Source organism: Atractosteus spatula, chromosome 3 (assembly GCF_055471065.1).
Source record: "Atractosteus spatula isolate fAtrSpa1 chromosome 3, fAtrSpa1.hap1, whole genome shotgun sequence".
NCBI lineage: Eukaryota > Metazoa > Chordata > Actinopteri > Semionotiformes > Lepisosteidae > Atractosteus > Atractosteus spatula.
In genome coordinates this window covers 71,182,830-71,206,740 of record NC_142708.1, presented here as the reverse complement: position 1 = coordinate 71,206,740, position 23,911 = coordinate 71,182,830, and the positions used below count along the sequence as shown (strand labels likewise).

At 57.5% G+C, this 23,911-nt stretch overlaps 1 protein-coding gene across 1 annotated transcript in view; it reads left to right on the top strand.

The window, feature by feature from the left end:
• Positions 1-22,994, top strand: part of bicra (BRD4 interacting chromatin remodeling complex associated protein) — a 28,541-nt gene extending 5,547 nt beyond the window's left edge. The window contains exons 2-14 of the mRNA XM_088912363.1: positions 1,844-1,889; positions 4,028-4,073; positions 5,038-5,103; positions 5,840-8,104; positions 12,464-13,087; positions 13,871-14,060; positions 14,929-15,026; positions 15,475-15,603; positions 15,852-15,901; positions 16,450-16,598; positions 16,922-17,016; positions 17,149-17,251; positions 17,814-22,994. Coding sequence (XP_088768489.1) covers positions 1,844-1,889; positions 4,028-4,073; positions 5,038-5,103; positions 5,840-8,104; positions 12,464-13,087; positions 13,871-14,060; positions 14,929-15,026; positions 15,475-15,603; positions 15,852-15,901; positions 16,450-16,598; positions 16,922-17,016; positions 17,149-17,251; positions 17,814-19,642 — 5,690 coding nt within the window. The 3' untranslated portion in view covers positions 19,643-22,994. The remainder of the gene's footprint in view (positions 1-1,843; positions 1,890-4,027; positions 4,074-5,037; positions 5,104-5,839; positions 8,105-12,463; positions 13,088-13,870; positions 14,061-14,928; positions 15,027-15,474; positions 15,604-15,851; positions 15,902-16,449; positions 16,599-16,921; positions 17,017-17,148; positions 17,252-17,813) is intronic.
• The last annotated feature ends 917 nt before the right edge of the window (positions 22,995-23,911 follow it).

Below are 23,911 nucleotides of genomic sequence, written 5' to 3'. Positions count from 1 at the left end.
CCCAGTTGAGTTGAGTCCTCAATATCCCAGACTAGTGACTGTTTTAACTGTGAGATCAGGTATCCTGGAGGTTCGGTTATCAGCCTTAATTAAAGAGCATCTGGAAGCAAATCTGCAGACCCTTCTGTCCCAGAGGACCAGAGTTTCTTCCTCCTCAGCCGCTCCCTTTCTTTGGCAGACAGGCGAAGCAGGGTGGGCTGCCAGACTCTCTGGCCAGCGTCCCAGAGGTCCCTGCTCTGAGGTTAGCCAGTGCTGGGGCGCAGGTCTGCCCTCCTGGCGGCTGGAACCGGGAGGCCCACGCGTGTTCCCATTTAGATGGGCCCCCGGAGTGCCCATCGGATGAGCTTACCGGGAGGTCCTGGCGACCTGGGAGCGACTTGCGGCGTCGTGTTGCCCGGAGGGCGCGAACCCCGTCCTGTTAGTTGGGTTTTTTTTCTTTCTTCTCGGAATGACACCCGAAGACAACGATCTGATTAGTCTTCTCGGAATTTGGAGCGAGCTCTTGGCTCGGGGCAGTGCAGCCCGGGATCCACTCCTACAGGTTTATCCCGCTGTGTGCAGCTCCGAGCCCCTGCGCCACAGGCTGAAGCGGCTCCCCTGTTCTCTTGGGGTGAACGCAGACCCGAACGGAGCCCCTGTGTGTGGACACGCCTGGTGTCCAGACTCTTTTTGGAGCCCCTGTGTGTGGACACGCCTGGTGTCTAGACTCTTATTGGAGCCCCTGTGTGTGGACACGCCTGGTGTCTAGACTCTTATTGGAGCCCTGTGTGTGGACACGCCTGGTGTCTAGACTCTTATTGGAGCCCCTGTGTGTGGACACGCCTGGTGTCTAGACTCTTATTGGAGCCCCTGTGTGTGGACACGCCTGGTGTCTAGACTCTTATTGGAGCCCCTGTGTGTGGACACGCCTGGTGTCCAGACTCTTATTGGAGCCCCTGTGTGTGGACACGCCTGGTGTCCAGACTCTTACTGGAGCCCTGCGTGTGGACGCACCTTGTGTCGAGACTCTTACTGGAGCCCTGCATGTGGACGTGTCCAGACTCTTATTGGAGCCCCTGTGTGTGAACACGCCTGGTGTCCAGACTCTTATTCTAGCCCCTGTGTGTGGACAGGCCTTGTGTCCAGACTCTTATTGGAGCCCTGTGTGTGGACACACCTGGTGTCCAGACTCTTATTGGAGCCCCTGTGTGTGGACACGCCTGGTGTCCAGACTCTTATTGGAGCCCTGTGTGTGGAGGCACCTGGTGTCCAGACTCTTATTGGAGCCCCTGTGTGTGAACAGACCTGGTGTCCACACCCTTATTGGAGCCCTTGTGTTTATATAGCGATTGTGTCTGTATTTTCCTTCCTTGTTGCACAGTCAGAGTTGTGCTTTAACCAAATATGATCATCTGTTAAAACCATGCTCTACGTTTTCTTTAAACTTTTTTCGTACTCTAAGTGAACGGTGCGGTATCCACAGTTGTAACTGTACAGAAACCACAACTGTAATCTGTGCTGGAAGTGAGTTGTAACTGTGTCAAATCTATTACACCCGTAATTATATTGAGCTGTCAGCGACCTGCTTTCACGGCAGCTGTGAAATCTGTTCATGCTTGTGATTTGCATTTACTTGTTCCAAGTTTTAGATTTACGGGTTTCACCTGTCAGACGGTGTGCTGTTTAAAAGCATGATGCACTTGCGTAAACAGTACTGCGTCAGCTGTGCTGTATCTGCATTGTAAGCACTGTGTTAGTGTGCCATATCTGTCCTCGTATCTGTATAAGACAGCATCCTATCCGTGCCTGTGCTGCCAGTGAGCTGAATCTGAGCTCTAACTGTTCTTTTCCGTTTCCTCTGCAGTTGACATGGATGATGAAGATGGCAGGTGCTTGCTAGATGTAATTTGGTGAGTTTGCACCTGGTCGTTTTCATTCTCACGCTGTATTCGAAGGAAAAAGCTCTTTTTGGTTGCCGCCGGTCACCTTACGGGTTGTTAGCACAATGGTGTGAGGAGGTCCCAGCCCAGGTCCTGAAGGAACTTACTGAGGAGCTCGTCCACCTGTCAGCCCTGAGTGTCCAAAACACCCAACTGCAAGGATGCCGTTTTCCAAGCACAGAATGTTCTGCAGCCTAACTCCTGAACTCGCTGGCTGTTATTTCTGGCCTAAGCAGCTCTTCACGGGTGATCAGTTTGTTCTCGTTCAGAGCTGTTTTTCACTACGGCGCATTGAAGCTTTCAGGGCAGGTACACAGGCGGACCACATTTACCAGGGTCCTGACATCATCTCCTTCAGTCTCGTAGGGAGAGACAGAAGACTCCCGTTCCGCTGCACTCTGATCCAGGCCAGGGTTTCCCCTGTATGCAATCCAGAGCTGGGTGATAAGACATCACAACGGCTTCCTTATTTTTAGGCCAGCTGGGAGTACAGAGATAATCTGCCCCTCCCTCCTAGCTTGTACACACACTTACAAAACACTGGTTCTTCATTTTCACCAGGAAATGTAATGCAAAATTAACATCAGCGTTTTCTGGGTGAGAATTTGGCACTGTTGGCTTTTGCGGAATGGGATATTCCTCAGTGTCGTCTTCACACCGGAATGTGGTGCCAGATTTCCTGAATCCCTTGTTTTAACTTGTGTTGTAAAATAAATCCATGAGTTTCTTTAAGAACAGCCTTGACTTTGGCACTTTCCCAGGGTTTCAAACAGATTTCTGTTCAGTTTGTTATGAAACTACAGAAGAAGGGAATCCCAGGTAGCACAACCTGTAAAGGTACTGGGTCTAGTCTGGGCTGTGTCCTATTGAAACCCTACAGTCCAGAGATCACTGGTCCAGTCTGTGTCCTATTGAAACCCTACAGTCCAGAGATCACTGGTCCAGTCTGTGTCCTATTGTAACCCTACAGTCCAGAGATCACTGGTCCAGTCTGTGTCCTATTGAAACCCTACAGTCCAGAGATCACTGGTCCAGTCTGTGTCATACTGTAACCCTACAGTCCAGAGATCACTGGTCCAGTCTGTGTCATACTGTACCCCTACAGTCCAGAGATCACTGGTCCAGTCTGTGTCATATTGTAGCCCTACAGTCCAGAGATCACTGGTCCAGTCTGTCATTCTGTAACCCTACAGTCCAGAGATCACTGGTCCAGTCTGTGTCATATTGTAACCCTACAGTCCAGAGATCACTGGTCCAGTCTGTGTCATATTGTAGCCCTACAGTCCAGAGATCACTGGTCCAGTCTGTGTCCTATTGAAACCCTACAGTCCAGAGATCACTGGTCCAGTCTGTCATTCTGTAACCCTACAGTCCAGAGATCACTGGTCCAGTCTGTGTCATATTGTAACCCTACAGTCCAGAGATCACTGGTCCAGTCTGTGTCATATTGTAACCCTACAGTCCAGAGATCACTGGTCCAGTCTGTGTCATACTGTAACCCTACAGTCCAGAGATCACTGGTCCAGTCTGTGTCATACTGTAACCCTATAGTCCAGAGATCACTGGTCCAGTCTGTGTCATACTGTAACCCTACAGTCCAGAGATCACTGGTCCAGTCTGTGTCATATTGTAGCCCTACAGTCCAGAGATCACTGGTCCAGTCTGTGTCCTATTGTAACCCTACAGTCCAGAGATCACTGCTCCAGTCTGTGTCATATTGTAACCCTACAGTCCAGAGATCTCTGGTCCAGCCTGGCCTATGTCATTTGTGATATAGGCTTATATAATTTATCAGCTATGACTGGGGTTCCCCATGCGGTTACACCGTGTGAGGGTTAGATGGGTCTGATTTGGCCAGATACTATTGGTATTTCCAAAAAAAAATTAACTATGGAATGGTGGCGTCTTGTTATTTCCTATGTGTTCTAAAGTGATTTAAACCTTCGGTGCATCAGACAGCTCTGTACCGGGAGTACAGTTCACTCCGGGCTTCACAGCACTGTGAATCCCAGCCCCGGTGTTGTCGGTGTGCCCAGCTCAATCGGTGAATGCTGTGTGCTCTTCTGTTGTTACTGTGGGTGACGGTATCTCTGTCTCTTTCCATGCAGTGACCCACAGGCACTCAATGACTTTCTCCATGGATCAGAAACACATGTGAGTACAGGGGAAGGGTGGGAGGGAGAGGGAGGAATGGCCTTCAGGCCCACTATAGATTGAGATGTATAGATAGGTAGGGGGACAGGCAGGCAGTTAGGTAGACCTCTGGTGCATAATTGTTTTCTTAAATTATTCACCTGCGTATTAATTTGTCCTTTGCGGCAGTCTCACAGTAAGTTCCCTCACACACACGCAGTGCTCCCCTCTCTCTCTCGGGGTGTCTGTTTCTGGGTGTCTCTCTCCAAGCTGTCTAGACTGCTAGTAGTTTTCTCTCACCTCCGTATTGCACCCCATGATTGAAACTCAGATTTGATTTGATTTTTGTGTGTTTGAATCGTGACACAAATCAGAAAGCACTAATATAGTGTTCCCTGTCTCTCTGCTTCTTTCACCTGCTGACCTGTCCTGCCTGGTTGTCTCTGTCCGTCTCTCCTCACCCTCTCTGACCCTCCACCTCTCTCGTCCTCTGGCTCCGTCTGGCTGCTGCATGAACTGCTCCCTCCTGCAACGTCCCTTCGTCGTTCCCTCTGTCCCCTCTGTCTGTCTGCCTGCCCGCCTGCGTGTCGCTCGGTCTCTCCATCCGCGTTTTTCGCTCTGTCCTCGTCTCTCATCCTGTCTTTTCCACCTGTCTGCTTGCTTGTCCTTCTTCTGTCTGTGCTTGTGTGTGTCTGTCTGTCTATTGGTGTGTTTGTCCATGGCTGTCTGTCTTTGTCCTGTCTGTGTGTGTCTGTACATGCGCCTGTCCTATCTGTTCATGCGTGCATGTCTCTTTGTCCATCTGTGTGTCTGTCCCTGTCTGTGCATGTCTGTCTGTGTGTCTGTCCATCTGTGTCTCTGTTCCTTTGTGTTTGTCCATGTCTGTCCTTTCCATGTGTGTGTCTGCCTGCCCACCTCTGCTACTGCGCATGCTTGTGCGTCTGCCTCTTGTCTGTCCTGTGGGTGTCCGTGTGTCTGTCTGTAGTTGGACAGTGATGACCTCTTGGATGGCTCGGCTGACCCCTCCAGCTCCTTCTTCTCCAGTTCCGGGGTGAGTAACCCCCCCCTCCCCCACCTCCACACACAAATCCACACTCCACACCCCTTTTACTCACACCTGGCATACATGAGGCGACACACCTTCTGCTCAGACTTCACTCAGGCCCGGCGCATCACAGCGCACCAGTTCTACACAAAATCTCCACAAACCACAAACGTATCCTGCTCGCGCCCTGTGCACACGCTTTGCGCACGCTATACACGCACGCACGCACGCAAGCACGCACGCACGCACGCACGCACACCTCTAGCAAACTGACCCCTACGCACTTCCTCTGTGTTTCCACCTCTCCTGTGAACTGTCCAGGGGCAGGCTGCCTCCTCGTTCTCACAGAGTGCGCTGATGGCACCCCCTGTCCTTCCTGTCTCTCTCTCTCTCTCCCTCCTCTTGCCTCCCTGTGTGTGTGTGTGTGTGTGTGTGTGTGTGTGTGTGTGTGCGCGCGCGCGCGCTGTGTCCATGTCCGTGTCCAGTACTGCAGAGACCACCTGCGGTGTCGCCCCTCCCACTCTCTCTGGGCTTTGTTGGTGTCCTGTGGTGCCCAGACTGTCTGCATCTCCCTCTCTCCCTGTCGGCTGTCTGCCTTGGCGCGGTGTCGCTGTTTTTGCTGCGTGTCTGTATTCAGTCTCTCTCTCCCTCTCAGGGCTGCGGTGCCCAGTCAGTCTGTGAGCCCAGATTAACACCCCTGCACCCCCTTCTCTCTCTCTCTCTCCCCCCCCCCACCCCGCAGGGCCACGTCCCCGACGCACAGCCTTCCAATCAGTTGTCAGCAAGTGAGCCCACGGGGGTGCCCAGCGGCAGTGTGGACCTTGACTTCCTGGAGGACGATGACATTCTGGGGGGGTCGCCGGGTGGGGGAGGGGGCGCTGGGGGAGGGGCGGGGGGAGGGGGCGGGCGTAACGGCGGCGGCGGCCTCTCGGCCAACCACGACCAGCCCTGCGACATCCTGCAGCAGAGCCTGGCCGAGGCCAACATCACGGAGCAGAGCCTCCAGGAGGCCGAGGCCGAACTGGACCTGGGCTCCTTCGGCCTGCCGGGCTTGACCCAGGTGGTCCAGACCTTGCCGGACCCTACCCTGGTGGCGTCGGCCGGGGCCGGCGGGGTGGGCGTGGGGATTGGCGTCGGCGTGGGGGTGGGTGGCTCCGCCCAGATCTTCCCGGGGGCGGCGGCCAATTCCACCGCCACCCCCCCCAGCGCCACACCGGACCTGATCGCGCCCGTCCTGGCGCAGCCGGGCCTCCAGCTGCAGCCCCAGATGATGAGCAAGACCATCAGCGTCCAGCCCTTCATGCAGCAGGTGGGGCTGGGCAACGTCACCCTGCTGTCCAACGGCGGCCAGGCCGGGCACCTGGGCATCGGCCAGATCCAGGTCGTCGGGCAGCCCACGGTGATGACAATTAACCAGTCCGGGCAGCCGATTCTGACCAAGACCATGGGCGGTTACCAGCTGCACCAGCCCGGCCCGGACACAGGGGCCGCCGGCGCCCAGGCCGGGGCAGGGGGGCCGCTGCTGATCCAGGGGGGCAAGGCGACGCTGGGGTCCCCTGCCATGAACGGCGGCGGCAGCAACAGCGGCGGAGCAGTCGGCGGCGGCGGCGGCGGCGGGGCCTCCGGCTCGGCGGGGCTCGTGGGCTTCGCGGGCACGCCTCTCGGCGCGGGAATCGGGGTGCCCGGCACGGGCCAGCCCCCGACGTTGACTCAGGGCCCCATCATGCAGAACGTCATCATCCAGCGCACGCCGACCCCCATCCAGCCCAAGCCCCCCCAGGGGGCCGGCGGGGGCGTGATCCAGCCCAGGCTGTACCAGATCTCCCCGAAACCGCAGTACGGGGCGGCCCAGCCGGCGCCGCAGCAGAACCCGCAGCAGCAGAGCCAGCAGAATCAGCAGCCGCCGCCGCCACAGCAGCAGCAGCAGCAGCAGCAGCTGGGGACAGCGGCCCACTCCTTGCAGAACGACGCTGGGAAAGCTCTGGGGCTGCAGCAGGGGCAGGTCCCTGTTTCGGCGCCCCAGAACGTGGCCTTCATGACGGGCAAGCCCGGCGCGAACGTCGTCCTGAGCGCGGCGCAGCAGGGGGCGCAGTTCTCGCCGGCCTTCATCAAGCAGCAGGGGCCGCACGCCGCGGGGAAGCCGGTCAGCCTGCACCTGCTCAACCAGGGCGGGAGCATCGTCATCCCCTCGCAGACCGTCCTGCAGGGGCAGAACCACCAGTTCCTGCTACCGGGCCAGCTATCCCAGCTCCAGGCGGGGGGCCAGATCCTGACCCAGCACCCCGGGGGCCACATCATCACCAGCCAGGGACCCGGGGGGCAGCTGATCGCCAACCAGATCCTCGCCACCAACCAGAACCTCAACCTGGGGCCCGTGTTGACTTCTCAGGGGCCTTCTGGCACCGCCCACATCCTCTCCGGGCCCATCCAGCTCCAGCCCGGTCAAATGGGACACCACACCCTCTTCCAGATGCCGGTTTCGCTGGCCCAGCCCCAGGCGCAGGCCCACCACCCCGCGGGACACGCGCAGACGGTCATCCAGGGCATGATCCCCAACTCTCTGACCATGCTGAGCCAGGTGGACAGCGTGGGTGCCGCCATCAGCCTGCAGCCCACCCCACAGCAGCAGGCGGGCGGTATCCCCAGCAACAGCGCCGGCGGGGCGGCAGTGGCAGCCCAGTGCCAGCAGGGGGAGACTGTTGCCGTGCTGGGGGGCGGCGCCGAGCAGGCCGCCCACCCCTCTGTCCCTCCCCCTCCTCCTCCCTCCATCCTCACGGTCCAGACAGCCCCCTCCATCCCCGTCTCAATCTCGTCCTCCTCTTCGTCCTCCTCTCCATCCCCCGCCGCTGCCTCCTCCTCCTCCATCTCTTCCTCCTCCGCCCCCCCCTCCTCTGCCCTGCCGCCGCCGCCCCCCGCCCCCCAGCACAGTCCCGGGAAGCTGATTCTCGCCCCCCAGGGTCCCAGCATGATCCTCAGCCACGAGCCTCTTCACATGTTCCTGCAGCAGGTCAGTGCATCCGACTTGTCCGACTTGTCCGACTTGTGCGTGCGTGCGTGCGTGCGTGCGTGCGTGCGTGCGTGCGTGCCTGCCTGCCTGCCTGCCTGCCTGCCTGCCTGCGTGCGTGCGTGCGTGCGTGCCTGCCTGCGTGCGTGCTTGCGCGGGAGCTGCTGTTGAAACAGCAGAAGGCCTGGGAGGGCGTTGAGGTGCTCGAGCAGTGGGTTCCCGGTTCAAACCCCCCCCCCCCACCGCTGTGCCACGGCGAGCCTCGCCCCCAGCCAGACAGGCTGGCGAAGGAAGCAGTTGTGTGGTGCGTGTGCGCGCCACAGAGGGAGCGATGGCTCACGCTTGGCTTGCGGAAAGCGTGGCGGTGTGCGTTTATTCCCAGGTGTTCGAGCAGCAGGCTGTGGGCTTAGGAAGATGCACAAAAGGCTAATAGTGTGCAAACCTAGTGCCCCTCTGAGCCCCGGGCAGGGAAGGTCGCTCCCACACGCCGACTCTGGGGTCACAAGAGCTCAGGTTGCCCAGCCTGGCACAGCACTGTAGAAAACTCATTGCACGCTGTGAGCTGGCCCTGAGAGCTCAGTGCCTCTCCAGGGTCTCGCAGAGAGTTTGAGCTGGGACAGTGCCACTCCTCCCTCCCAGAGCAAGGTGGCAGTGCCTGGAAACTTGTACAGGGCGGATTAGTGCAGAGTGGTCCAATGGCGCGTTGATTATCAAAAGTGGCAAAGCCCTAGAAAAACTGGTGAGTGAATAGGGCCCTTCTGTATTAAAATGGCGTAGCTCTTTGCCCTCAGTCATGGCTTGAGTTCTGTGTGCCAGCCACTGCCACTTCATCTTGGGAGGAAGTGGTGATGTGTGCAAGTGTGTTTTTCGAGAGATGTTTTAACTTTCCTCTCTGTTGAAATAAACCCTAATCTTAGTTTTGTGGTTATTTTGCCCTCCACCACCACTGGACTAAAACCCCGCTCCCCCGACCCCCTCCCCCCTTAATCCATCCCTTCCCCATCAGGACCAGCAGCACCAATCAGAGAGCGCTCAGCCCCCTTCTGTGTGTGTCCCCGCCTCTGTCATCGTCAGCAGCACCGAAGGTCCGGCCCCGTCTGGCCGTGACAGCCTGGGACAGAGCTCCGCCCCTTCTCTTGGCCCCGCCCACAAGGCGACAGTGGTGTGTCAGGTAGACAAGACCCTTCCCCTAGCTCCTCCCACCTGCTGCTTCACTTAAGACCTGCCCCTGCTCCAAGCAGAGTAAAGCTGTACTGTACCCACTCTCTCCCTCCCTCTGTTCCTGCGCTGATAGTGCTCTCACTAAAACAGCATCACTGTGTACCTTGCTGTGTTACAAGCCACTCTGTGCTGTTCTGGTCTCTCCTCCACCACTCCTTGCTTTTTCTTCTCCGGTACTCCTTGCCTCTCTACTCCTGTCTTTCCTGTGGTTTACCTGCGTGCTGCGTACACGTCTTGCCTGCCTGCCAGTCTGTCTGTTATTCCTGGGTGTCCGTGCTCATGAGCCCCGCACTGCAGTCCGGTCTGTCTGGCTCAGGTGTCCCAGCAGGGCTTCGGGATTTGTGGCCTGTGACTGCGCTGAGGTGCAGATGTAAACTGAGGAGGCTTTCTGATTCTAAGCAGATCAGCCTGTACTCGTTTCAGATCAGCCCTCGAGTGCCCTGTCACGGTGCCCGGGCTTTCCCTGGCCGCAGTGGTAGCGAGCTCGCACCGTGCTGAGCTGAGACGCGGCAGCCGTCTGGTGTAGGGCCTGATGCAGACGCTAACGAGGAAGGCTGGCGTTTTGGACATTTTGGGAGCGTGGGCAGGTGGAGGGTTCTTGAGGAAACGGCCGCGTGTCCCACAGGGGTGCACGCTGCTTTTCGGGGGGGCTGTGTGCGTCCAGGGTGCTTGTGAAGTTAGCGGTCGGGGACACGATGGGACTGTGAAGCGTAGGAAAGTGGGGTCCAAACAGAGGGGACCACGGGGAGCACCTTTCCTTGCAGGCCCCTGTGGGCGCCGTCGCTGTCCGCGGTAGCAGGCAACACTCCTGGACCTGCAGCAGTGTTAACAAGTTTTGTGGCATCTCAACAGGCGGCTAGTCTAGAATTTTGGCTTCCGAGAGTCACTGCGATTCGAGGGAGAGGTTGACTAGAAGGGGCAGCAAGGAGGTCCGGGTTCGAGAGCAGAGGCGGGCGGGCGGGCGGGCAGGCAGGCGGGGTGTTGGGTCTGGTGTTTGAGAGCACAAAAGACAGAGCGGCGCAGAGCTCTAGGGAGAGGGAGGAGAGTGGCAAGGCTCTGTACCTGCCGGCGTTAATCAGCACGTGGAGCTCGTCTCCACTCCTGCACTGCCTCCACCACTGGCTAGCAGCCTGCTTCCTTCTCCCATCCCATCACACTGCCCCTGTTTGTCTCTTCCTCCCCCACTAGCACTCCCCTCTCCCCTCAGTGCCCCCCCATCTCCTTCTCCCATTCGCTGCTGGTTCTGATCCCTCTGTCCTTCGCTGTGCCCCTCCTTCCCCACACACGCCCCCTTAGCGTCTCCCAGGCCGAGCCCCCTCCCTCCATCCCCGACAGCGCCCCTCGGTTTCGAGCTGTACCCCGGTATAAGCTGGGGACGGGTTCTGGGAAGGCGCACCGTGTAGCAGATCGAGGGACGGTGAACCAGTTTCCCTCGTAAGCATTGAGAGAGCAGAGGGATTTGGCTCTGGGACTCAATACAGGCTGCGCGCTCGCCAGAGAAGTATAGTGGTGCATTTATTCTGTCCCTAATACAGTCACAGCGCACAGGGTTAAAGCGGGTCAATAATGAAGCTTCCTTTTGCTCGATGCAAAATATTAAATGGAGTTTTAAATGCATAAAACTGTAAATAACTTTGCATTTCTGCTTGTGCACAGTATGTTGCACATTTCTGCATATGGCATGGTAAGAGGTAGCGCACTACAGTATAAACATGATGGTGAAAAGCTGCTTTTACACAGCAGCATACAGTAGTTTCTCCAGTTTGTCTTTTGTGCCAAATGCTGCTTTATGGCTTGTTTGTAATTAGAGCGGCTAAGGGTTTGCGAATCGGTGGGCGAAGGATCGGCCCAGAGCGAGGGGTGGCCGTGCCTGGTCGGATCTGCAGGGTCTCGCGTGGCGGGGGCCAGCTGTCTGCTGCCCACCCTCCCTGACGCCACTCCCTGCAGCGCCGATCTCGTGCCTTCCAGTCGCGTGGTAGATCTCCACCTCCGGGGCTGGGCGTCCTGTTTACAGGAAGGCCACAGGATCAGGATGCTGCACACTGGTGGTGGTAGTGGGATTCCCCATTACCTGTAAAGCGCTTTAAGTGGCGTGTCCAGAAAAGCGCTATATAAGTGTAAGCAATTATTTATTATTCATTATTATTATAACAAGCTCTCTAGATGGAAGCCACCCAGAAAAAAAACTCACCACTGGGGCGGCGCTGTCCACACTGGGCAAAACCTTCTGTAGCAGGGAAACGGGAGACCCTGGCAGATCTCATCGGGCTTTTTGCTGCCCTGTGTCGCCTGTGCCAGATGAATGGTTTCGCAGTGGATCGGCTATCCCAACGCTTTCGGTGGTCCGTTACCTCCTCATCGCTTGGTCGCGGTTGTCGTCCAGCTCGCCGCAGCCTTGCTAAGGGTGGGCGGGCTGTGGGGTGGGAGGATTGTCTCGGTGTCCTTGCTGATGGGGTCCGCGGCGTTTTTGCGCTTGACCCTTTCCCCGGGAGGTCCGCCTCCAGCTCCGCACGCGGCGTGTGGTCCGGTTTCCGATCCAACGAGGGTCCAGGCTCAGCCCGCCAGGTTGGAGATGGAGATGCTGAAAATATAGTTTGCATCTATTGTGTGTGAGAGTCCAGGTTCGTGCTGCTGCGCGCACTCAGGCGCGAGCGTGTGTGTGTGTGTGTGTAGGCTCATCTGTGTTGAAATGAAAAAAAAAAATTGTTAGCATTTTGATGACGAATGACTGAGGACAGGCAATGGGCTGATATGCTTCGGGAGCCGTCGCAGAATTGTAAGCACGTTTTCGGCGACGGTGCCCGAGAGCAGGCGGTCAGGATCCCCGTCTTCGGCCTGTCCGTGAAGCCTGCGGTGCGACCTGACCTTTCAGCAGCCGAAAACGCAGGAACACAGAGGCGCGCATGTTGTGGGAAAGAGGACCGATTATCGCAGCAAAGTGTGATACAGTGCAGCGCTCCTGGTGTCGAGCATGGCCTGATGCAGATGCTCGCTGCACGCAAGGATGACCGTGGCTTAATAAAGGGCAGGGTTTTGCGAGCGAGGATTGTAACCGGCTGCCATTTGTTGCTGTGCGCTGTGCTTGCGTTTCCTGCCTTGTCTCATATTTCTCCCCCCCCCCCTTCTGCCTTTCCCAAACAGATCCCCTCGACGGGACACCAGCAGCAGCCGAAAATCCTGGGGTCGTCCCCCTCACACCCCCTGCAGCCTCACGGCACCCCCACCTCTCTGTCGGACAGCCCCCAGCCACCCCTGCAGCCTTCCCCCCTCGTCCTGGGGCAGCAGATGCAGTCGCCCCACCAGTCTCGCCCCCCGTCGCAGCCCCAGCCACAGTCGCGCCCCCCCTCGCGCTCCTGCACCCCGTCCTCCCTGCCCCCGCTCTTCATCATCCACAACCAGATCGGGGGGTCCCCTCAGCACACGCCCCAGCAGCACCCCGCGCAGCTACCACAGCAGCAGCCCCAAACACAGCCTCGGCCCCCCTCCTTCCAGCAGGAGGTGGCCACGCTTGCCACTTCGTCTTCCTCCTCCTCCATCGCCCCCTCCTCCTCCTCCCCCAAGCCGCCAGCACCCCCCGCCCCCACGCTGCAGTTCCAGTTCACAGCGCCACCCCCGGGCTCAACAGGGAAACAGCAGCTTGGCCTGCAGAGCCTGACGGTGGAGCAGCAGCACTCGCTCCAGCTGGTGGGGGCTCAGCTGCAGACGCTGTCGGCCATCGCGCAGCCCTCCACCCACCAGAAACAGCTGCTGGACAAACTGCAACAGGTACAGCAGGCTGTGTCTCTCTGTGTGTCTCTCTGTGTGTCTCTCTGTGTGTCTCTCTCTGTGTCTCTCTGTGTCTCTCTGTCTGTGTGTGAGAGAGAGAGAGAGTCTGTGAGTCTGTGTGGTTTTAACACAGGCTAGAGATCCATGCAAATTGTGAACACCGGAAAACCTTGCTGGTTTAGTCTGTAATAATAATGATGATGATAATTCCTTACACTTACGTAGCACTTTTCTGGACACTCAAAGCGCTTTACAGGCAATGGGGACTCCCCTCCACCACCACCAGTGTGCAGCATCCACCTAGATGATGTGACAGCAGCCAGAGTGCACCAGTCCTCTCCCCACACAGCAGCTCTCAGTGGGAGGAGAACAGAGTGATGAAGCCAGTTCAGAGATGGGGATTATTTGGGAAGTTTGGCCGGGACGAGTAGCGGTAACATCACCCCCTGCGATTTTTAATGACCGCAGAGAGTCAGGACCTCAGGTTTCACTACTCTTCCGAAAGACGGCGCCTTTTCACAGAATAGTGTCCGCATCACTATCCTGGGGCATTAGGACCCACACAGACTGCAGGGTGAGCGCCCCCTGCTGGCCTCACACCTCTTCCAGCAGCAACATTAGCTTTCCCAGGAGTCTCCCCTCCAGGTACTGGCCTGGCTCACACCTGCTGAGGTCCAGTGGGCTGACAGCTGTGAGCCGCAGGGTGATACGGCTACTTTCTGTGTGTTTTTGTGTCAGCTTGTAGAAGCTCCCGCCTCACGCCGTTTTTCCACTCTTTCTCAGTTTCAGCACAGTATTATCCTCCAGCCGAATCAGCAGGCTCCACCCCCGTCACTGTCCTCCAATCAGTTCAGCCCTCAGCAAGAGCCACCCCCTGCCCAGGCTGTGACATCATCGCCAGGCAACAGTGCTCCTGCCCAGCTAGCCTCTCTGCTCCAGCAGACCTCGGTTCTGGTGAAGACTCCACCCTCTAGTGAGTTGGACACACCCACCATTGTGCATCAGTGCATCAGTGCACTGTGTCATTGTATTGACACACTGATGCACAAGGAGACCGTTTTGACACGCTGCCACTGGCTAACTAGGGCACTGCTCTGCTGCACTGCTTCTGAGGCACAGACAGCGAAACACAGAAACACTGCACTGCTGTACAGACAATTAGATACAGACACCAGTACACAGGAACACTGAACTGACACACGGAGACACAGATAACCAGCACACAGCAACACTGAACTGACACACGGAGACACAGATAACCAGCACACAGCAACACTGAACTGACACACGGAGACACAGATAACCAGCACACAGCAACACTGAACTGACACACGGAGACACAGATAACCAGCACACAGCAACACTGAACTGACACACGGAGACACAGATAACCAGCACACAGCAACACTGAACTGGCACACTGAGACACAGATAACCAGCACACAGCAACACTGAACTGGCACACTGAGACACAGATAACCAGCACACAGCAACACTGAACTGACACACTGAGACACAGATAACCAGCACACAGCAACACTGAACTGACACACGGAGACACAGATAACCAGCACACAGCAACACTGAACTGACACACGGAGACACAGATAACCAGCACACAGCAACACTGAACTGACACACGGAGACACAGATAACCAGCACACAGCAACACTGAACTGACACACGGAGACACAGATAACCAGCACACAGCAACACTGAACTGACACACGGAGACACAGATAACCAGCACACAGCAACACTGAACTGACACACGGAGACACAGATAACCAGCACACAGGAATGCTGTGTTTAATCTTCATGCTTCCCCTCTCTCTCTGTAGTGCCAAGTGAAGTGAAGGTTTTCTCAGGGGCCCCAGGATCAGCGGGGGCCACAGTCAAGCAAGCGGGTCCTCCAGTGGCCCTCGCGCAGACAGTACAGGTGAGTGACCAACCAGCTGCTCCTCTATCACATTGCAAACATAAATGAGTCAGAAAATTATGAGTAGTAATAATAATAATAATTTCTTAAACTTATTTAGAGCTTTTCTGGGCACTCCAATCAAAGTGCTTTACAGGTAATGGGGGATCCCACTGCCGCCACCAGTGTGCAGCCCCACCTGGATGATGCGACAGCAGCTATAGTGCACCAGTACGCTCCCCACACACCAGCTCTCAGTGGGGAGGAGAACAGACTGATGAAGCCAGTTTATAGATGGGGATTATTAGGATTGGTAAAGGCCAGGGGGAAATTTGGCCAGGATGCCAGGGTAACACCCCTACTCTTTTTGAGAAACACCCTGAGAAAGGATGTATAAGAAGCAGTGTGTATAAGCTCTTCCCTCTCCTTCTCATCGCGATTGCTCTGCCTCTCCTTCCTCCCTCTGCAGCCCAAGCCTGGCGTGATCAGCACAGTGGGCGGGCTCTCTTTGGGGAAGGGGGGTCTACAGATCCAGGTTTTGGGGACAGGGCTCCCACAGATGACAGCAGCCCAGCCCTCTGTCCCCACACAGACACAGGTGAGGGAAATGTGGGAACCCCCCCCCCCCCAAAAAAAAACTGTTGTATGTGACAGTGTTGCTGTTTAGTGTGTTCTTTTCTGACACCTGATACCATGGCGTAGCTGCGGTTGCCTTACAGTTTACTTTATTGCTGTGCTGCAGCAACTGTACGTCTCACTAAGTCGTGCAGTAGCAGCTATCAGTGTGGCAGAGCTGTTGTGCACCTGGAGGTGTTGTCTGACACACTTGTGTTTCTGCCCTCACAGCCTGCATCTCTCAAGAGGCCTTTCAGCCTCCAGCCCAGCAAGGAGGCCAGGTGAGAGCTGTGTGTTGGGACTGTGTGCGGGGCTCTGCGCCCTGGGCACTGGGCATGTGTGTTGCTTTCTGTATTGTGTATGTGTGTGAGTGTGTACTTGTGTTGCCCTGTACTTCTTGGGCATATCTTGGTGTACTGAAACTGACTAATTGTCTTCCTTGTTCTCCCTTACTGTCCCCGTCTATCCCTCTCTCCATCTCTCTCCCTCCTTCCCCATTCTCTCTCTCTCATCTATCTCTGTCATCTCCATCTCTCTCTCCTCTCTTCTCCCTTCCTCTCTATCCCCCACTCTCTATCTCTCTCATCTCCATGTCTTTCCATCTCTCTCCCTCCTTCCCCATTCTCTCTCTCTCTCTCCACCTCTCTCTCCTCTCTTTCCCCCCCTCTCTCCCTCTCTTTCTCAGTTTAATTCAATTCAAGGTGCTTTATTGGCATGACCGATGTGTACAATCAGTGTTGCCAAAGCAAAACAAATACAATTCACATAAAACAGAAGAAAAACCTACAGCCATTTGCAATAAAGACTGTCTCTCCCCGCTGTGTCTCAGGATGCTGGAACAGCTCCGGAAGCAGCAGGGCTCCGTGCTGCACCCTGATTACCAGTCTCCGTTCCGCTCCTTCGAGGACGCTCTGTACCGCCTGCTGCCCTACCACCTGTACCAGGGCACCGACTCCTCCAGCCACGATTACCAGAGAGGTGCTGCCCGAACCGACACCCCCACACCCCAGAAACACACCCTGCTTTCCCAGACACCATTCTTCTTCTCTGAACACTTCTTCCTCTCACTGCGCTGCCTGCAGGGGATCTGTACTGTGTGCAGTCTGCCTCAGATTCACCAGGCTGTGCAGGCCTGACCGATACATTACAGTGCTGACATCTGTAACAGAAAACAGTATTGTTTGAGAGGCTCACTCTCTCTGCAGTGTGTCTGGTGTTTGACTGTCTCTCTCTCACCTGTGTGTGTGTGTGTGTGTGTGTGTGTCTGGTGTTTGACTGTCTCTCTGTCTCTGTCCTTGTAGTGGATGAGGAGTTCGAGAATGTGTCCAGTCAGTTGTTGAAGCGCACCCAAGCCATGCTTAACAAATACCGCCTGCTGCTCTTCGAGGAGTCCAAGGTAAGCTCTTCCAGCCTGTCTGTCCCTCTGCCTTCCTGCCTTCAGATGTCTGTCTGCCTTTCTGTCGTCCTGACTGCTCTGTGAGTTCTCCTGTGTCTGCTCGTCTCTCTGATGCCCTCTCTCTGTGCCCAGCGGCTGGGACCATCAGCTGAGATGGTGATGATCGACAGGATGTTCATCCAGGAAGAGAAGACAGCGTTGAACCAGGACAGGATATTGGCAAAGGAGAGACCAGGTACTGGGGCACACCATGTAGTGTGTACTACCCACCGTCACCCCACACTCCTCACTGCCCACAGTGTCACCCCACACTCCTCGCTGCCCACACTGTCACCCCACACTCCTCGCTGCCCACACTGTCACCCCACACTCCTCGCTGCCCACGGTGTCACCCCACACTCCTCACTGCCCACGGTGTCACCCCACACTCCTCGCTGCCCACACCGTCACCCCACACTCCTCGCTGCCCACAGTGTCACCCCACACTCCTCGCTGCCCACAGTGTCACCCCACACTCCTCGCTGCCCACACTGTCACCCCACACTCCTCACTGCCCACACTGTCACCCCACACTCCTCACTGCCCACACTGTCCACAGTATACTTGCCATTATGAACATCCTTGCTGTACTTTCTACACTGCACATTGAAGGCAGTGCAGGTATACACTGTACGCTACACTCTGTATATATCATACATTCAGCAGGCTGCATTTTGTATGCTACACACTGCTCTATTCCTGAATTAAAGTAAATGATACCCAGTCTATTAAATTTTCTCCCTGTCCCTCTCTTGTAGATGAATATGTCGCTAACTCACAGTCCCTGCAGAGCATGGTGGCTTCTGCTCAGCGCTCTCTGTCTGCGGACAGTGGTACTGCAAGGGCGTCCGGGGTGGGCGTGCCAGCTGGGGGAGGAGGCGGGGCGACTGCAGCCCAAGCCCCTCCCCACTTCACCCCCACCAAGCTGGTGATCAAGCAGGGCGGAGGTGGGGCCTCTGTGTCCTGGGCCACGGGCTCAGGCCCGCCCCCGACGGCGCCGGGGCCGGCAGGGAGTCAGAGCTCGTCGCAGTCGCCCTCGCTTCCACCTCCATCACGCCACCCCTCCGCTGGTCTGGGCGATGACGACGACGCCCTCCCCTCACGCAGCAAGCCGCCGATCAAGACCTACGAGGCGCGCCGGCGCATCGGCCTGAAGCTCAAGATCAAGCAGGAGGCGGGGCTGAGCAAGGTCGTCCACAACACGGCGCTGGACCCCGTCCACACGCAGCAACCGCAGCAGGCTGAGCCGCAGCCCAGGCTCTCGGTTTCCACAGCAACCACCGTCATCAGGACTCCGCCCCCTTCTTCCTGTAGCCCCGCCCCCACCGCGGCCACCAGCGTAGCAACCACAGCGGCAGGCCCCGCCCACCACCACCTGGCAACAGCCTCGGCTCCGGTGGCATCGCCCCCGTTTTCTTCTTTTTCCTCGTCGTCCTCCTCCTCCGCCCAGATGAACGGGACCTTGGAGCATCAGGAAGGGGACCGGACCAGAAGGCACCCCCTCGCTGCTGGGGCGACGCCGCCTCCTCCCCCCCCTCCCGCCTCCTCTCAGACTACTTCCTGTCGCCTGCCGCTGCGGAAAACATACCGCGAGAACGTCAGCCCCCCCTCCCGGCCGGGGGTGGTAGGCGGGGGGTGCAGCAGGGGGGCCAACCCTCAGCAGCTGCCCCCCCCGTTCCCCGTCGCCGGCCCCTCCCCCCCTCACTCGCGGGGCTCCTCCCCCCCCCCCGGCCGGACTGTGATCGCGAGCGTGAAACTGGAAAACCGGGGTCCCCGGGGGAGCTCCCAGCCGTCCCACGCGCGCACAGGCGGGACGCGGGCGGGGGCCGGGGCGGAGCCGGGGGCTGCCGGAGGCAGGCTGGGAGACGGCGGGGGCAGCAACAGCCAGGGGGGCCGGCAGGGCTCCCCGGGGTTGATCCAGGAGCTGGCCGAAGTCGAGGAGGCGCTGTACCGCGGCGTGACCAAAAACCGCCACCACCGCCAGCCGCACTCCCGCCACCGGGCGGAACAGGGGGGCCGGGCCCCGGAGCGAGCCCGGGGGGCCAGAGCCAAGAGCGGGGGAGAGGCGGCGGGGTCCGCCGGGGCCGACCGGCACAGCTCGCCCCTCCCCCTTCCTCCCCCGGCGGCCTCGTGCCCCTGGGACTCCGCGCTGCCCGCCAAGCGCCGGAAATCGGACTCTCCGGAAGTGGACAACGCCAGCTTCTCCAGCGGCAGCCCCCCGCCCGACGACTCGCTCACCGAGCACCTGCAGAGCGCCATCGACAGCATCCTGAACTTGCAGCAGGGAGTGGGGGCGGCCGGCGCCGCCAGCGGCAGCAGCGGCGGTAGTGTAGGCAGGGGCCAGGGCGCGCGGGGGCCAAACTCATCCCTTTTGTCCCAGCCCCACCCCTTGCCCCCCGGCGCCGCCGCCACCGCCGCCTCGGCCCCCCCCTCCTCCTACAGCAGGCCCCCTTTGTCGTCGTCCTCTTCCTCTTCCTCGTCGCCCCTGCTGCCCCAGTGCCCGCAGATAGGGGGCGCCGGCGGGGGCGAGTTCTCGTCATCACGCGGACAGAATGGCAACTTGGTGTCCCGGACTTACAGCAGATAACGTCCCCTCACCCCGGGAGGGCAGGAGACAGGGAGGGGGAGAGGGAGCGGAGGAAGGAGGTGGCGACTGTGTCTCGATCGCTCCCCGTGCTGTCCAATGTAAGATCGCTGTGTTGTTATTTTTTTTTTTTTTAGTGGTCAAAAACAGAAAAAACTTTCAAAAAACAAATACATGGGGTCATTTTCACGTGATGTGCTCTGGTGTCTCCAAAGACTTGGGGTGGCGTCCTGGTGCTGGGGTCCCGGAGGGGGGTGGGGAGGCATGACGTGAACGGAGGCACTGTGGTCGAATGCCCAGTCCTCTCCAACGCCACGGGTCTCGGGCTGGTGGTGGTGGTGGTGGTGGTTGTTGCAGAAGGCGCAGGTGAGTCTGCAGAGGCCCTTCCTGAGCACGCGGGCAGCACGAGGGCGCGGTGCCCTCCGGCGCTGGGCGCCTCTCGGGTACGGGTCCGGCTCCCGTCACCGACGCCTCGCTCCACCCTTCGCGTGTCCTGTTGTGTCCGTGTGGGGGGGGGGGGTGGCTGTCGCCCTAAAACGAACCACACCTTAAAAACACTACGCCACACCCCGACTCGACCCGGCCCTCCCGGACGGACCGGGTCACGGGCTGCGCTGAACGCTCGCCTCCGCTGGCCAGAGGTCACGCCCCCCCCCCCAAGCCCCCCAGACCCTGCCCGACAGCTGGACTGTCCCCCCGCCCCTGCGTTGTGGCCGCCGTGGAGGGTGAGGGCTGATCCCCCGCGGGGGTGAGGAGGGGGGGACTGGGTTTGGGGTTCAGGTCAGCGCTCCTGACCGGCCCGTCTCCCTTTAAGGGGCTGTGGACCCCAGCAGCCCTCTCGCGATGGGCAGACTCCGCTGGTGAAGTCGATTAAGCTAGCCGAAGAAGATAGACATCCAAACGTTGCGCCGTCGCTGCCAGCGACCGCTTTGTCTTCTCTTTGCCCGAGCTCTTCGGGGGGGGGGGAGTGCCGGCCGGATTCCCGGCACGGGCCGTCTCTCGCCCGGCATCGTTCCCATTCCAGCGTTCCCAGTCACTTCCAACATTTCACTGCGTTGTGTCACAGTCTCGCTCCTGGAGTTTTTTCGTTTCAGATTTTTTTTATTGCTTTCTTTTGTGATTGTACAAAAAAACAAACCAACCAACCATGGATTTGCATTTCTGGACACTTGTTTTCCGGAGCCTGCGAGGACACCCTGGCACCGTGCCCCCCGTGTGGGGGGACGGCCAGCTGGGTGCAGAACAGCGTCGCGCGCGCTCTGGAGTAGCAGAGTCCACACGCTGCAGTTCACTCCCAGTGCAGGGCGGTTTCGCACACTGCTGCTCGGTGTGGTGCAGCTCGGTACAGTACAGAGCAGTGCCGGTCCAAACTGTACACTAGCGTTCAGTCTGGAGCACTGTCGTGCACTTTAGTACAGCGGAGCTCAGCTGGGTCCAGTACAGAACAGTGCCTGGGTGTGTTTCATTCTCTGTGAAGTGTCTTTTCCACTAATGAAGTCGCTGCTGTGCGCCGAATGCGTTATGTATTGTGAAGCGGGAGGGCTCTGGGGGAGAGAGGAATTGCACATGTATAGAGGCCCGTGGCGATTTCACAAGCCGAGTGTCCCCCCCAGATCTGAACGGGGGGTCCACCTTGTCCGTCCATTCCCGTCTGTCTCGTTTCTCTCCGCCCGTCTCTCGGTCTTCACGGCTTCCCCACCTGTAAGGAAGTGGCGGTGGCTCACAGAACCGTTCGCTTGGAACCGGGCCTCTGTCGCGGCTCTTTTTCAGGCAGGTGGCAGAGGGGAGTTGAGAGGGAGTAAAAGCAGCTGCCCGTTCCCCTGCCCCACCTTTTCTGCACCCCAACCTTCTCTTCCCTCCCCCCCTGTTTTGAAGGACAGAGGGCCAGGAGGAGGAGGAGGAGGAAGAGAAGGACAGATGCGGGTCCTGACAGCTGACCCCCCCCCCAAACACACACACTCTTTTCTCCGCCCTGCGTCTGTCTGCCCTCTGCTCTCCTCCTCCTCTCCTGTCATCATTCTTCCCTCCTCTCTTCCTGTGCTGCTGCTGGGGGGAGGCGGAGCAACGTCAGGGCGCCCCCAGTTCTTACACGGGGGCTCTCCGGCCAGGTTGGACCCCAGAAGGCTTTGCAGTTGACCGCGACAGTCGTGGCACTTGTCCCGGCCGCAGTTAGGCGTGAGGCCTGGGGTCACGCGGAGGTCATGCTCGGGGAACGGCACGCACTCCGGACACTCCTGGTGCTCCACCGGGGAGGGGGAGGCGGCGAGGTGCCGTAGGTGCCAATTCCAATGCGGCTCTTAACGATCTGAATCTGCTCGTTAAGGGGTTAGCTGGCGGAGTTTATTGACGCCTCCCGGTTCTTTGGCTGCCGGTGCAGACCTGCGGGAGGCGCACGGGCCTGGTCGCCCGCACCTCGGACTCGGCAGCCCGCCGGGTGAGAATCGCCAGGGAGCGGCCGGGGTACGTGTGTGACGGGTGAGTCCCGAGTGACACGCAGCTCTTGGATTTCTGTATGGTGTGTGAATGGCTCATGCCGGGACGGTGGAGAGTGTTGGGCAGGGTAGTTTGTGCTGCCCGGTACCTGGTGAGCGTGCAGCAGCAGGGCCTGCTGTGTCAGTAAGACACCATGTTCCCCTAGACTGAGGTTACAGGCGTGCCAGGCCACCGATTCTTGTTCAGCAGTGCTGTGCTCCTCTTCCTCTCCATCTCTGTCATATCTCCTCTCTCGCCTCACTCTGTGACTCCTCTCTTTCCCCCTGTCTCCTCACTCTGCCTGTCTCCTCTTCCGCTCATCTCTCTCAAAACTCGGCGTCTCCTCTCTCTCACAAGTCTATCTCTGTGTCTCCTCTCTCTCACACACACGCGTCCCTCTGCGTGTCTCCTCTCTCTCACACACGCGTCCCTCTGCGTGTCTCCTCTCTCTCACACAGGTCCATCTGCGTGTCTCCTCTCTCTCACACACACATCCCTCTGCGTGTCTCCTCTCTCTCACTCACACGTAGCCGTCTCTCACACACACATCCCTCTGAGTGTCTTCTCTCTCACACATACGTCCCTCTGCGTGTCTCCTCTCCCTCTGTCCTCAGTCCTCTCTTCTGTGTCGGATTATCTCCCTCCTTTTCTCCCTTTGGTTCCTCCTCCACTGTAACACTCTTTGGACAGTTAAACACAGCATAAACAAAAAATTCAATGACTTTAAATAAAAAAAACATTTAAAAAGTAAGAGAATTTGAAATATAGTACTACAGATTAATTTTGTACTGTATTTATTGTGTATAATGACAAACTCTTTTTTTTAAAGAACTGTACATTTAGTAAAACTGTAAATTAAACATTGCTTCTTTTAAAAAAGAAATGGGTGTATTGCAATGGATTTTATTGATTTTTTTAAATTTATTTTATTTATATTTATTTTTATTTCAACCATGATTAGTGCTACAGAGCTCTGCTTTATCAAAGGGATGTGGCCTGTCTTCTTCATGAGCGTCTGTGTCAGACCCTCCATGATGGCCACTACAGCACCTGATGCAGAACTGCAGTGCTTCTGTCTGCTCTCTCTGCGTCATGCTTGTTCAGTCCCCAGCGCAGTGTCTCTGTCTTTAGGCCTCTGTAGTTGTGCCAGGGTGTGAGCTGGCGAATTCTGCACAGGATACAAGTGAGGTGGGATGTGTGTGTACTGGTGAGTTTAACACGTAGTGCAGTGCAGGAGAATGAGCTCTAACCTGGAGATGTCTCTCCCTTGCAAGCATCCCAGCAAATTCTAACAGGGTGCATGAGCAAGGATACTCTGACTGACCCAGCCTTATCAGAGCTCAGTGGATCTTGCACCATACATTACCAACTGTGTGCAGAATTAGACAATTCCAGTCACAGGCCAGACTGGACTAGTGACCACTGAACTACAGGGCCACAATATAACACATCCCAGACTGGTCCGGCAATCTCTGGACTAGAGGGTTACAACATGACACAGACTGGACCAGTGATCTCTGGACTGTAGGGCTACAACATGACAGACTGGACCAGTGATCTCTGGACTGTAGGGTTACAATATGACACAGACTGGACCAGTGATCTCTGGACTGTAGGGTTACAATATGACACAGACTGGACCAGTGATCTCTGGGCCATAGGGTTACAATATGACACAGACTGGACCAGTGATCTCTGGACTACAGGATTACAATATGACACAGACTGGACCAGTGATCTCTGGACTATAGGGTTACAATATGACACAGACTGGACCAGTGATCTCTGGACTACAGGATT